General features: G+C 40.3%; 1 protein-coding gene across 3 annotated transcripts in view; it reads left to right on the top strand.

The window, feature by feature from the left end:
• The window catches only part of crppa (CDP-L-ribitol pyrophosphorylase A), a 58,423-nt gene that overhangs the window by 23,662 nt on the left and 18,853 nt on the right, over nucleotides 1-15,908 (top strand). For 2 of the 3 annotated variants that reach the window (XM_047361998.1, XM_047361997.1), the window contains one exon: nucleotides 1,759-1,890. In XM_047361998.1, coding sequence (XP_047217954.1) covers nucleotides 1,759-1,890 — 132 coding nt within the window. Of the gene's footprint in view, nucleotides 1-1,758; nucleotides 1,891-15,226; nucleotides 15,641-15,908 lie in introns of those variants that run through there. The other variant, XM_047361999.1, reaches the window with a different exon arrangement.

Below are 15,908 nucleotides of genomic sequence, written 5' to 3'. Positions count from 1 at the left end.
CCTGATCCTGGTGAAGTGTGCACATACTTTATCATCCCCCAGAGAAACGCGCACAGCCTAACTGGAATTGCACATCATACAAAGGGCCCACTGTACTTTGAGGTTTTTAATATAATTAATAGGAAAGAAACCAAAAGACATTATAAGGGAGATTAAATCCTTAAGTTGCAAACTGGATGCTAAAATCAATTTTTAGCAGGCGGAAAATAACAATTTTAAAGCAGTCTATTACATGTGGTGAAAAACACAGTATATATGCTTTAACCTTGTCACTAAACAAAACGCATTGCATTAGTGATCAGTAGCATTGTGTCATTGCAGAGCAATTGGAGCTGGATCAGTTTAATGTTTTTTTTGCAACTGAACATGTGCCAGGTGAGGGTTTATACAGTAAAAACTGTCACAAAAAAACAACTGAAACAGTCAAACATGTACATCGTTAAATTATTGGCAAAACAAACAAAAAGAATTCAGTAAAATTATTGCACAATCTTTTATTTTTATGTACATAAATGTTCAATTTGCATTCATTGCTGGACAGTGATGTGATGTTAGGTTTCTGAAATTATCATACAGATAGCCAACTCTTACCACAAGTTATATATAATGCTAATATGATGTTCAGGCTTATATATTGTGGCTATTTATGATAAACTCCGAACTCCTCAAACAAATACTCTCAAAAAAAAGAGAACAGTGAGTCTCCGATATATTTTAAAAGTTCATTGGAGACAAACCTCTAATGAATTCTTTGACACGTTTGTCTTTTATATTGTTAATATTGATTGGCCAATTTCTAAGGTGCGACCGCGAGTTATGTCAAGTAACACAGTTAACAGGTTGCGCGCGCTCCAGTGGTGTTGTAAGACTAGACCAGTTGCCCTGTGTGCGCACAGATGGCGCGATGGCGGAGGGCGTGCGCCACTCTGGAGACAGCTCTGCCCTCCTGCTCAGTGGCCTGTAATCCATCATTCTGATTAAAGGCAAGGCAGGATGTAGTCTTTGCCTCGCTGGGTCCGTCCGGACCACAAACATAAAGCATCTGCTCGCAGGGCAACATGCCTTTGGCATGTGCAATCATGCACTCAGAGCCGCCCTGCGCAAATGAACAGAGGGGAAATAATTTCGTCAGAGATGACAAACCTGCTGCCGCGAATAGCGATTAGGCTAACTAACTGTAACAGTCTACTCACTCTGCCCATTTCTTATCTATATACTGTGAAACAAAGGCCACTAGTGCCACAAAAAATAATCATTTAAAAAAAACTAAATTTAAATGAATGATCGGTCCCTGAGAATCATCTGTTTTACCTGATTTCTGGATGCATCCTTAGGTCATTTATTATGGCCAGAGAACTACTGAAAACTACCTTTCTTTTTAGTCCTCACAAAATCTTCAGTTGGTATACCATCTTTTGTTTGCCATAAATTTCGGGTTAAATGTTTATATATTGTGACAGATTTGCATGCAGACCTGGCCCTGCATAACCTGTCTTACATATTTAATAACTGTCATCTGCTCAGTCACGCATCTTAGAATACTAGATTTATATTCAAATAGATCGAAATAATTACATGTTTAGAGAAAATAAATTGACTGCTTTAAATTGGTTCACTGTTACAGTTTTTAAGGAGATATGACAGAATAATTGCTGTGAATAATTCTAATTTTAGGCATCTGTCTCTGAGATTGTTTTGGAAATTAAGTAAAGCACAATAACCCGACCCTGTTTATTTAAAATACTTTGTTTTTTCAAGATGCATTTGAGCGTCACGGCAGAGCCGTTTACCAGCATGCTGGCAGCAGAGTCTGGTGCACTGACGGGCCTGGCCATAAAGGCCAAACTCCGAAATATTCTTCTCTACGGCATCTGGCTTCATCAGCCCCAGGTAAGGACTTTGCTTTTTCGCTCTTCCTTTGTATTTTGTTTTGTTTTGTTTCATTAGGAGAGCTCAGACTTCCTGAAGAATGCACATTTAGGGAGAGGCCAAACAAAACAAGATGGGAAATGTCTGTCAAGTGTTTTGTTCAAATGTCTTGTCAGACAATCTTGCTTCAGGCAAGGTTGCTATCTTTAGCGCCCATATTAGCAAAGTGGTGCGCACCATCTTTTGTGTGCAAGTGGGAAAAGGTATCTCCCAACCTGTGTCAGTAAAAGAACAGGATATTAGCGTTCTTCCTTTCCGACACATTGATAAGCTGTATGTCTGAACTGAAAGCCAGAGGGATAAAACGAGCGGAGAGGTGCCTTCGGTGTGAAGCTTTGCATAGGCCAAGCTACAGAAGTTGAACCGTGTGTCATGGGAATCCTCTGCTAAGACAGCCACACATGCATTGGGATCACTACAGTGAATGTGGTTGACCTAAAGTCCATGAGTTACGGCTTAGTAATTACAGGAATACCTACATTTGAAATATTCATCTTGCACTGGGAGAAGAGTTTGGTTTCAGGATACCAAAGCTATCAAATACAAATTAGCTTTTCAAAGCCAGATTTGTGCAGCAAACCCAAGACAAATGTTGAATATTCATGGCTTAATTGGCCATACATTTGACATTGAGCAAGATTTATGTTCAAGGCTGAATGTGGTGTTGTGACAAATGAGGCATTCTTGGCAGCTGTGTGACTTTACAAATCAGTGGTTAAAGCGTCGTAGCCTCCGGCGAGGAGATGTTTTAGCGGGTCGGATTTACTCAGGCCTCCTTTACAATAAAAAAAACATTAAAGAACATATAATCATTTTTACAACCTTCCCTTTTCATTTCATTTTTAGGCTTGCAGCTCAAATACGTATAATCATTTCCATGTCTGAAATAGAGTAACGTGTGAAAAAGCATGAAAGACAAAAGGGAGACAGGGCAGTTGAGAATATATCCGAAATATGCTGCAGTGTTAATGTTATGTTTGAAAAACAAAACATAACCAGCATCAGTGCACAACACAATGGCAGCCTAAGACAAAACAATTGAGAACAAAGTTTTCTGTTTAAATATGAGTTCATATCTGGGTTTTTTTTCCACTGAGGGGGATGAAGTCCTTTAGCTTGAATACCTAAGAGACCCGCACTCTACCCTGAGATTTAAAAGAACTTTGTGTTGAACTTAGTCTGTCTGTTATTCAGCAAAGCGGTGAATGAACGCTTGTGACAAAAGCTGTAATTCAAAACACTAAAATTCTGGCAGCACTCAAATAGATGCTATTTTTTTCTCATTGACCAGCTATGTTACTTCGATGGGCAATAGCACTCCAATTTCTCCCAACAACCGTGTCACCAAGGTACCCTACATAATAGAGTAGATGAGATTTCGCTAGTCTCACATATCTCTACATAATCAGTCCTTGTTTTTCCTGACTATTTTACTGCACTATAATGTTGTAGCTGTGAAAACATTTTTCCGACGACACAGTCTGATACGCCAGCCAAGTCCCTTTAAGCCCATCTGAAGGCAGTTTTCAATGTCTAGTTATTGATAAATGTGGTAGGAGGAACATTTGCAAAGAGCGGTTATTGGTTTTCTTTTAGCAACACGATCCACAGACGTAAATCATTTATTTTCTGACAGAGCACACTTAAAAAGTGAAAACTTTGCTCATAGAAACACAGCTGCGGTCACCTCAGTGGTCTGGCTCTTGACTTCCTGCTAAAGGTATTCACGGCATAAACAGTATTGTGTCCTCTTCCCCCAGGTTGGCACTGCTCCTTCCCTCAATTGCAAGATTCCTATTGTTTCAGAAAAGTGCATTTAAAAATTGCTTATAGACTCTAAAAACCAATGGAAAGACAGAGTATGATTTATGTTTATTTAACCCTGTTGTTATTGATTAAAGTTGGTGTCCACAGAAATCCTTGTGATCTACTAAAGAATATTAGATGTGTGCGTTTTAAAATGTGGACATACATTGAGTATCCTGATATATAAATACATGTTTCATGCTTTCAAGGTTTTAGGTTGTAAAATATGACAATATATGCCTTTTAAATTATTAGTTTGTGGTTGGCAAGAAGGTTAGGTGAGGTGTATTGTTTTAATCAAAAGGAGATGTTTTTCCCTGGTGGTTGGGCGTGCAACACGCTGCTGTCCCACATATGAGTTTGATTCTGGTGTCGGATGTTGGACTTTGTGGTTTTCCTAAGAATTACGGAGACTAATGCTGTTAATTTGTCAACCCATTGCACTTCTCGGACAGGACAGAGAGCATGATAAAAAAGGAGTGGAGAGAGAAGATGTGTGTTTTACCATGATAAAATGCTTTAGCCTTCTGAGATAGTGGAACAACAGAGTAAAGACTGATATAAATCACTGTTAAGCTTTTGTTACTTTTCCCAGGTGGCTTTATATCATCCTGGTTAAATGTTGTTCATGAAGCTTGTTTTATTTCTCTGGATTTTAATGTCTAACAGTAATCTCTTAAAATCACCCAAGATATGTATTAGAGTTGTTTTATTAGTTAGACATTACCTAGATGTTTGAGCTTGAAGGGATCCAGAAAGTTACTCTTCAGTTCGGTCTCATGAGGACTAATATGTTGTGAGTTCCACTTGACAACAAAATCTGGATTACATTTTCTGTTCTTGGCAAGAACAGATCGAGTTTTCCTGTTGGAACTGTCAACACATTTTTTTGGGATGTCAGAGCAAGCTGAAAATACCTAATGATGCTGTTGTCCAGACATATGCTCTGAACGTTACTTTTTTTTAATACATAGTAACTGGGCTATGTTAAACCATAATAATGTCTCATAATTGGTCAAAAATCAGTCTGAAGGATAAATTCTCTAATCTCTATTACATTAGAAGCAAGGGAATTTATTTAAATCAATGAAATTAATGACACATTAAAGACTGAGAATCAACAGGATCTGGTATTAGGTATAATCAATCATTGTTATTACTGTTAATCAAACTAATGTTCATTTCCTAGAGATTTAATTTGGCAAAAAGAAACAAAAGATCCACATCCATATTAAAGATTTAATAGCTAAAAAGAGAGGTTTATGGTGTTGGAATTAAACTTTGTAAATACTAATTAAATTGACTAAAATCTAACTTTCATCAAAAGTTCATCAGCCTCTCAGAGGCCGAAAGAAGGTGTTTTATGGCCTAGCGTTTTGAGTAATTATACCTAATATTCATTTAAGAGGGGCAAGGAAAGAGCAAGGAGAAGGAATTCAAAGTCAACATCAGAATCCCAATGATAAAATGAGAAAAGCCTGGTTACCATGGTCAAAAGTCATATCTGGGCTCACTTATAGAACCCAAATGGATCACTTCAGGAGTGCTGTTCCTACTGTCCCGTCCCTTGAGGGGAGTTCTAGGCACAAACAGCTGTTTATTTGATTTTATGTTAAATAAATATCGGCCTAAAAACATTGAATGCATTCATTAATTTCAGTTTGTAGTCCAACTTTTGCTTTCTTACTTTTCTTTATTATACGACTCCAATGTATATATGTTTTTTGTCACAGCAATGTACTTTTTTCCTCATATAAAGCACTTTGAAATGTCTTGTTGCTGGAATGTGAAATGTGCTACACAAAAAAACTTGCCTTGTCTTTAATTCAGACTGAAATGCTGATGTTTCTTTCCAAGTTTGTTGGATGTCTTAATTGTGCCAAATATTTTATTACAACCAAATCTTGAGAGACCTATCAATTCTGGCTAAGACTGGTTGCTCAGAGTTTCTTCCTGGGTTTACTGGTTCTGTCCAATCTCTGCACAGTTCTTCAGCAGCCTCAACGTCTGTGGGAGGAGACGTCATGAGGGACTGATTAGCCATTAGGAGAAGAAAATGATTAGATTTTATTTTTCAAACAGCATTATTTATAATATGGAGACACCAATGAAGAGTGAGAAAGTGTTGTGAGTGGATCTAAAATCTCTGACCAGGACATTTTATGTTTATGTATTTGGCAAACTCTTTTATCCTAAGCTACTTAAAAATGAACATAAGACAATGTACTTAATATAAACTCTAACAGTAAGCTACTTAGAAGGAGGACCACTAGTCAGGTTCTGTCAGAGGTGACATGGGTGACAGTATAGAAATAAAGTGCAGGCATAGAGGGAAGATTTAACAGAGATTTAACCTCTGTTAAATCGGAGTTTTTAATGTTTGCTGGTCTGGAGCTTAAAAATGGGTGCTAACAAAATGCCAGGGTGGAAAGATATCAGCAATGGCTGCATGTTGCTGCCCCTCATTCTGAGAAGGGTTGTCTTATTTTGTGACCATTCTTCCCAGGAAAGGACCCCCCAGCTAATTCACCCCAAGATCAAACTGTGCTTTTTGTCACAGCAATGTACTTTGTACAATGAAGATCATTCCAAGCTTTGGAATGATCTTCCTTTGGGCATAAGACAGGCCTCTTCACTCACTGTTTTTAAGTCCCTCCTTAAGACCCATCTTTTTTCTTTGGCGTTTGGCAAAATCTGAGATGTTTTTACTTGTTTTATTGTGTCTGTACATTAATATGTATTTTATATTCAATCTTTTTCCATTTTGCATTATTTTTATAACTGTGTACAGCACTTTGGTCCTGTCTGTGTATAAAGTGCTTTACAGGTCCTTCTCAAAATATTAGCATATTTTGATAAAGTTGGTATGGTACTCATTTAATCATTAAACAACATCTCCATCTCAAGAACTATCTAGTTCTGTTATTATTTGACTTACTTCGAGTACCAAAATCTGTACTCTTATAGGTACCCGAGTACCAATTCACATAAAATCAAACTGTACGATGTTTCGGCACCTAAACACGTCATTGTGACACTGATGGAGTGGAAGAGTTGGCGATTTTCCATGCCCGACATGAACACAGCATTGCACGCACAAGAACGTAATGACGTTAGTAGCCGCTGGTACAATCAACAAAGCATGGTTGATAGAAAGAGCTCGAAAGCAAACATTTCAAAATGCGATGCACATTATGCTCGCTGCAATATTTGTGATGCGAAGTCCAAGGCCAGCAGGGGGAACACTTCTAATCTCTGGAAGTACCTGGTTAAGCACAAGATTTTTCCCAAGGCACCGTTACCACACCTGCATCCATTAGCGGCTCATCCTCTGCAGCCAGTAACATGGGAGAAGAAATGTTTGAAAAAACTGAGATGTTACAATACAAACAGCCAGATGTTGGTTTGATTTATTTAAAGTTTATATATTGAGAAATAAATGTTAAATTAAAAATTGTTGAGATTTTGTTAAACGAATTAACATTTATTACCACATAAACACACACAAAAGTACCAAAAACTGGTACTGTTGAGTACTGGTATCGATTCCCAGGTACCGTATCGATTCAGATGTGAGAGGTACCCATCCCTACTTCTGCTGGAGAAATATGTATTGTCTATTATTATGACCCATAGATATACTGTAAAGGGAAGTACTTTAAGCTTAACTGTATGAATCTATATTTTGTAATTTTAATGTGAGGGATCTAAGAGGTTCTTGAGTTCCCTTGTTGTGTGGATGGTGTCCACTTGTAGGACTGGCTATCAAATATCAGTTATATAGGCATTTAAGAGATGCTCCCATCACTTAAAATGTTTGTATGACAATATTTTGGTTCCCCAGAAAGAAAACAATAATCTGACAGGATGACAAACATGACACCAAAGATTTGTAAGCACTGTAAGAAGACATTGTAGACTGCAGCTGGCTAACACTGAATTTGGCATCTGATCCATAACTTCCTAGCAGCTCTGAACTAAAGGAGCATTTCTACTATGGGTTCCTAAATAATTTTCCCAGAACTTCACTTCTCGAAACGTTTTACAACCCCAGTTCCAAGTAAGTTGGGACGATGTGTAAAACTTAAATAAAAACAGAACACAATGATGTTGCGAAGTATCTTCTCTTTTAAAACTTAGAATCGGTGATTGATCAACAATCATGGGCAGATGTGAGCTCTTTAATCTGTATCTCAGAACATAAATTCTGTAAAATATTCTAACTTTACTGTTTAATATCCCATAATAAGGCCTTGATGAGAACATTACCGTCCCTGTCTCTACACAGAACAGAGATTCTTCCAGACACAGTTTAAAATGTATTCTGTTTTATTCTAAGCTTTCATGATAATTTCAATTATAAAAAGACTGTACAAGTTTGGCTTCTTCCAAAAGGTTAAGGACGAAGGCCTTCTCCCTGTAAAAACAATATGACAGCACCACTTACAAAGTTACATCTGAATGAAACCTAAGACTTCTGAAATAATGTTTCCTGGGCAGATGAGACTGAAGCAGTGATGTTTGAAAGCACCATGTTTTGGTAAAACCAAACAACACATTAACACCTCATGCCAACTATAAAGCATGATGGTGGAGGTATTATGATTGGAGTAGAATAGAAATCAAAATACCAAAGTCTTCTAGAGTGAAATGTAAGGCCATCTCTCTGAAGCTCAGACTGAATGGGGTCATCAACAGTCCCTCCACAGCAAACTGAGAGACCACCAGAAAATGAGTTTTGCTGCTAAATATGGTTCTACAAGCTTTTGAGTGAATTTACACAATCTTTTTCTATTGTGACTTCATCATTGTTTAAAAAGTTTGAAAAATATTGACAGTGGAATTTGTTCTGTGTGTTTATGGTTGAGGTTAGATTATTTCATAACCAAAACATTTTATTATGTCCTGATGCATAAAAGTAGAACTAAAAGAGGGTGTACTTTCTTTTCCTTATGACTGTACGTGTGTAGCAGTTTAAGGCAGACATTAAAGACTATTTTTGATTCTGCACAAACCAGCTCAACATTCACCCTTTTTAATGGTGAGTTCTTAAATTCAGTGTTCTGGTTTTTACTGTTTATTTAGTTGTCAAACATGAAATAAACAGACGAAAGTCACTGCAGTTGCATGACGAGACCCTTTAGCACGTCTCCAATTAAAACAAAATTAAAGCTGAAGTTATTGTTTAGTACCACCAAAATTTTGTTTTGCTGAGTATAATTTTTGAGGTCATGAAAGTTGCAATCCTGAGATGCAATGTATCAACATTTAAAGTTTGACTACAAAACGTGTATTAAACATCAATTATGAGAAATGTACTGGCTCATCACCAGGACTGGAAGAGGTGAAATCATGTCTTCCAGCAGTACTGGACAACATCTGGGCTTGCTTTGAAAACCACCTCGACTGTCTTAGACTGATGTGTGTGAAAATCTAAGAACAATTAACATACAAGAGCTCCTGGTCTAGAGAGCTTCTAGATTGCCTTGTAAAACTGTGAGCTGCCTTACATCTTCACAGACAACTGTAACATATTTCTGCTCTGATCAAGGATCCCACAGAAACCTGAAGCAAGCTGTTTAAATCTCTACTCCCCTTTGCACTGACTTCTGTGGCCACGCAGAGCTTGACCTATACTTCACCAACGTCTTCTGGTTCACCAGTGAGATTATTCTGGCAAACTGCATCACATTCTGGTCTGGGAGCTTTAATGCACTGGTCTGCAAAGCTCTATTATTAGACCACCACAGTGTATGATCTGTTTTTTACCAGGTTCTAAAACTATTTTCATCTAATCACACATCTACCAAAACACAAACCACCGGTTGAGTACTGGAATTATTTAGTCATTTCCAAAATGGAAAAAAAAAACTTAAATAACTCCCTAGAAAAACCTGTACATACTTACAAAAGGTGTAAAACCCCTGAAATTGTAAGAGGTGTACCAGGAGTATATTACCTTTAAAAATGTAGAATATAGAAATGAAACCAACCTGAACTCATCAGAGTGAGATATAGTTCAGCACTGACTGGTGATGTGGGGATGGCCTTAGAGGTTCTGGTGACATCGTAGGGGAGGCCTTGGTGGTGTGGCCACCACTGTTGGCGTGGTGTTTCTGTGGGGGCTTCAGGCACGTCGCGGCATAGCGGATTCCTGGTTGGGGGCTCTGAGGGGTTTTCCTGCTCTGTGCTGGGCAGTCTTGTTACTGGGGTCTTGAATGGGTGCCTGGCCACGGGCACAGCTGGGTTTTGGGCCCGGCCTTTACTGGAGGACCTGCTATTGGTGTTGGGTTAGGGTTCTAGGAGCTCTGTGTCTCTCCTCGTGCCTCTGTCCTGGAGACTGTTGCTTCTGTGCTTATCTGCTGATGCATTTCTGTGTCAGGCGTATGGCTATTCTGTCGGTGTGTCCGGCATCTGTCTACCTGTTCAGATGTTCATAGTGAAAGTGTGGTGGTGTCTGATTTCCTTTTGGCCTGAGGATAAGAACTCTTCCTGAGTTGATCAGTCATGGATATGATACTTCTATACTTCTTACCTGATTTCAGCATCTGAAACTGATTGTTGCTGGGACAGGAGAAATCTAGAATAATTCTGGTTGCTCTTATTCAGCATCTCTTGATTTAAATGTTCTGCAGGGAAAGGAGAGCTGACCTGCAGCAGCATTGGGCACATATCACCTTCTGTAGGGCTTTTTTGGTGCTGAATGCAGTTGTTTTATAAACCATTATGTGACAATGTGAGGATGCTTTTCACGGCACGATAAAGGAAAGCCCAAAACCGATGTTGCCCTAAAGGTATTGTTTTCCCTACTTTGTCTAAGCTTGGATATGGTCGCATTAGGTTAGGTGTTAGTAATGTGGGGTCTCATGAATAAAAGAGTATGGAACTTCAGGTTAAAAAAAGGTCAGATGTGTTAGCATGTACACATGTCACATCCACTTTGCGTGGAATTGGGCACAGCTGCACGTGTATCTTATACCACCCGGTCCCCACCCATAAATGCAAATTGGCAAAAATACCCAGTAGTGTCCAAATAACCATGGCAACAGTGCCGTGGCAGTCACAAAGAGACTTTGTCTACACACCATGGGGGATATCTGTAGTCAATTACAGCAAACCAACAACTACCTCATGACATCAGCGACTCAAACCTGACTGAAAATAAAAGGTTTGTTGGCTCGAACCTGTCTAGTTCTACAATGTGTGTATCAAATCCAAACGGCGCCATGTAGCTGCTGCTCTGAGCTCAATGCTGATCATTGTTTTGATGTGAACATGCCTCCTATATTTCTGTTAGGAAGGCTGTCATCACACACACTATGTACTTTAAAGCTTTAAAATGACTCAGGACGTCACATAAACAAAAATACCTAGAAGCCAACTCAGGCGGTTTGTTCCCAACACAACTATAATAATTAGTATATAGTATAAAGGAAGCATGTGTTGAGGAGGCCAATTCTCCATTGCATTTGTGAGACACATTTGCACATCACAAATAGGTTGCACATACAGGGGTTGGACAATGAAACTGAAACACCTGGTTTTAGACCACAATAATTTATTAGTATGGTGTAGGGCCTCCTTTTGTGGCCAATACAGCGTCAATTCATCTTGGGAATGACATATACAAGTCCTGCACAGTGGTCAGAGGGATTTTAAGCCATTCTTCTTGCAGGATAGTGGCCAGGTCACTACGTGATACTGGTGGAGGAAAACATTTCCTGACTCGCTCCTCCAAAATACCCCAAAGTGGCTCAATAATATTTAGATCTGGTGACTGTGCAGGCCATGGGAGATGTTCAACTTCACTTTCATGTTCATCAAATCAATCTTTCACCAGTCTTGCTGTGTGTATTGGTGCATTGTCATCCTGATACACGGCACCGCCTTCAGGATACAGTGTTTGAACCATTGGATGCACATGGTCCTCAAGAATGATTCGGTAGTCCTTGGCAGTGATGCGCCCATCTAGCACAAGTATTGGGCCAAGGGAATGCCATGATATGGCAGCCCAAACCATCACTGATCCACCCCCATGCTTCACTCTGGGCATGCAACAGTCTGGGTGGTACACTTTTTTGGGGCTTCTCCACACCGTAACTCTTCCGGATGTGGGGAAAACAGTAATGGTGGACTCATCAGAGAACAATACATGTTTCACATTGTCCATAGCCCAAGATTTGCGCTCCTTGCACCATTGAAACCGACGTTTGGCATTGGCATGAGTGACCAAAGGTTTGGCTATAGCAGCCCGGCCGTGTATATTGACCCTGTGGAGCTCCCGACGGACAGTTCTGGTGGAAACAGGAGAGTTGAGGTGCACATTTAATTCTGCCGTGATTTGGGCAGCCATGGTTTTATGTTTTTTGGATACAATCCAGGTTAGCACCTGAACATCCCTTTCAGTTTCCTCTTGCGTCCACAGTTAATCCTGTTGGATGTGGTTCGTCCTTCTTGGTGGTATGCTGACATTACCCTGGATACCGTGGCTCTTGATACATCACAAAGACTTGCTGTCTTGGTCACAGATGCGCCAACAAGACGTGCACCAACAATTTATCCTTTTTTGAACTCTGGTACGTCACCCATAACGTTGTGTGCATTTCAATATTTTGAGTAAAACTGTGCTCTTACCCTGCTAATTGGACCTTCACACTCTGCTCTTACTGGTGCAATGTGCAATCAATAAAGACTGGCTACCAGGCTGGTCCAATTTAGCCATGAGACCTCCCACACTAAAATGACAGGTGTTTCAGTTTCATTGTCAAACCCCTGTATATTGAATGAAAATGGTTTCTATTCACAAATGCATCTCTGAAAAACAAAACACTCTCCGACTTCCTCCGTTGGGAATGTCCTCCAGCTGTGCCGAACCTGCCATTGTTCTACAATTACGCTCAACTTAATGCAGCTTTTTATGGACATGTTATTGTTTACAGCTTGCCCACCTTAGGAATCATCACAGCTGACTTGTGTGGGATTAATCTGCTGATGCGACCCCATTTTGTTTTTCAGTGAGAATGAAAGCGCCCCTTAGATGATTCACATGTTCCTCAGTGCACAGACCAATGAGCATTTGGTATATTGCTAAGTTTTATATTGTTGTAATGATGTTCTGCCAGATTTAGGTTAAATTAAAGTTAAAACATTGACATCTACACGTGACAAAAACAAAGAAATATTTACAGTTTACATCCGACTGAGTTTGTTTCCATCATTTTTTGAGATGTGTGGCGTTATTGTATGACGCTAAATGTGATTCAGTGTCATCGCTTGGGTTTAAAGCATAAAAGCTCAAACTCATGTAAAAACTTTGGGTTTGAGTTAAATAAACTGAATTGAGTCATATTTCAGTGTATTCATGTACAATTGTATCATAAGTTAGACTCTGTATTGACTCCACAGAGCTCTTCTACCTGCCTCCTTTGGTTAGACGATCCTGGCTTGTTTTTTAAAAGCTCAGATGTGTGCACAGTGAGAGAGGACGTTGTTTTTATGGGTTTATGATGCCAGGCTCTCCATCTGATCCATGTAAGCTTTTTCATTGTTGTATGGGATAAAACCATGATGTCCTCTGACGTCACAAAAGTGTTGAAGCCATGAGTGGCTCCACAGTTGTAGGTGCACATAGAGTAGAGTAGTGGACTGCGCACACATCCTTGTGGAGCCCCTGCTGATGTTGAAGGTACAGCTGCTTTCTTATGTCTTATGGTGCGTTCAACCGAACATGGATTCTGCAAATATTATGTGTGCTGTTGCTCGCTGGACATTCCGCGTGAACGCCGCGTTGCCAAATGGCAACAAACGGCAACGCTTCGCCGCGTCAACTGAACATGGCGGACATGGATCTCAAGGACCTAATTACGGTGTTTTACCTGTGGAGAGCCGAAAAACGCCGCCGACGTCGACGTCCCTGGGTTCACGAGATTCTTCAGGGATGGGAACAGTTCGGAGAATACCACCACCTATTCCAGGAGCTGCGTCTGGATGAAGGTCGATTTCAGCAGTACTTACGTCTATCCAGGACCCAGTTCGAAGATCTGCCACCCCGCGTTGGGAGATGAATCGGCCTCCTGGACACCAACTACCGGCGACCGCAGTGAAGTTAGTTTGAAGTTGGATATTGGATATTCAAGCTCCTAGGAGTTAGCGGCATCTAGCTCACGGTTGATCCGATTCAGGCACTCAGATTTTGGCTAGCTGCTCTCTGTTGCTCTCTTCTGACGCGCGGTGGTTCACTATGGGCCGTCAATAAGTTTCCAAACCAAACAGTCATGGAAAATCTGTGTGCCTGAATCAGATCAACCGTGAGCTAGATGCCGCTAACTCCGCGGAGCTTGAATATCCAATATCCAACTTCAAACTAACTTCACTGCGGTCTACCGGCGCTGTATACCCGGTGCTGAACGCCTGTCCATCTGTTTTCAGTGAGTAAATAAATCTCAGCTCAATAAAAAAACAGCCGATTTTTAATGTCCACATCTCCTAAATATAAGATATTTGTGCCTAAACATAACCAGGTCAGGTCCTTTCTGTACTTGTCTCGGTAAAAGTAATTAGTTGAGTCATACAACTCTGGCTTGCCGCACACCGCCACTATAATCTTGTCCTCCATCACTGACAATCGCTTCTTCTCCGTTGCAGTCCTTCACCCTACGTCACAGCCACATTCAGTCCCTGATTGGTTGACGCAATGCGAATTTTTAAAAAAGTTCAGATTTTTCAACTCGTCCAACGCTCTCGCTTCGCTCAGCGCGCCTTTCGCACCGCGTCCTTTGTCTCTTCCGCACCGCCTCGCGCCGCTACGCTCCTGAACGCACCTCTACATAGGGATAGCATGTAAATCAGCCGCTCCTATCGCAGAATCCGCGTTCGGTGTGAACGCACCATTACACCACCTATTTGTCCATGTCTTGTTGCCTTTCCATTCACTTCTATATCCTACTGATTACAATTTTGAATGTATCTACCATTTTGATAAAGAAAGAGAGTTGTTTTTTGTTTCTGTTTTTTTTTTTTATGAAAGAACTGAGTCACTAACACCAGTGTCCAGCAGGAAGTGGTTATGCATGCCAGTTTCTGTCTTTAAGAAGAGAAAGTGATGATTGCGTTATGGGCAATGAACAGCACTCTCTCTCAAAGCAGCTGTGATCAAAGCCCTTCTCTAGAGCCTTTTTCCATTTGTTATTACCTCTCTGAAAATGCCCACAAGCCAGACATCAGATGCTTGAAAATCCAAAGAAGTTGGCTGAGAACACTCAGACACCAGATCCTCAAATACTGAGATGATGTTGTGAAAACGCTAATGGTAAAAACTATCAGTGTCTGTGGCTGTGTTAGGAAGTAAGTGTCATAGGATCTGTTCTTCCACAGGGTCTTGGTGACTTGTCATCTGCTAAAAAGGCATTTGTTACCGTGATACATGGGTCTTGTAATCCCTGCAATGAGAGCCCTGATGTTTACCCAACCCTATATTTCCTCCTCCTCAAAGAGCCTGGACCGGGACTTCTGAACCTGAGAAGAGATTACGAAGAAAGGAAGAGAGAGAGAGAAAGGAGAGGAGGGAGGTGGTAAAGGAGAGGGCTCTAAAGGCCTATTCTCCTCTGTCTGGATCTGAAAGGAGACGAGTGAAACCGTACACGTCCTGTTGAAGATGCTGCTGTGACACTTGTGGACATGTACACTCAATGAGGATGACTGCCGTTTCTGTGGTTTTAACACACTCCTGAGTTTTCTCAAGCTAAATCCAGCAATTGTATTTAACTGAATTAGCCACATATCAACACGTCAGAGGTTGAATTTCTGGGGAAAAGTGAGGAAGATAAATAACAGAAGAAAGGCAAAAACAGTTCTGATTTTACTAATTGATTCATGTGAGAAATAAAGACTTTTTTAGCCAAACCAACCATTTTCGCTGTTGTTTTTAATCAAACCCCCTAAACATTGATCCATTGTGTTTCTCAGATGATCAAAAGGTTATGTTTGTGTGAAGAGTGAAGGCAGTTTAAACGTGGTGGTGGAGCTTTGTATCTCAGCTCCTCCAGCTTCAGTGGACCTAATGGCTACTTCTCTGATTAATGTCCTCTTTGCTCGGCCTGTCCACTGGATGCTTATGGCTTGGTAGATTTAGAAGTTACCATACTCCATTTTCAGATAAGGGATTGAACAGTGCT

This window comes from Girardinichthys multiradiatus, chromosome 3 (genome assembly GCF_021462225.1).
Source record: "Girardinichthys multiradiatus isolate DD_20200921_A chromosome 3, DD_fGirMul_XY1, whole genome shotgun sequence".
Taxonomy (NCBI): Eukaryota; Metazoa; Chordata; class Actinopteri; order Cyprinodontiformes; family Goodeidae; genus Girardinichthys; species Girardinichthys multiradiatus.
Note: the sequence above shows the minus strand (reverse complement) of the source record. Positions and strands in the feature narration are given on the sequence as shown.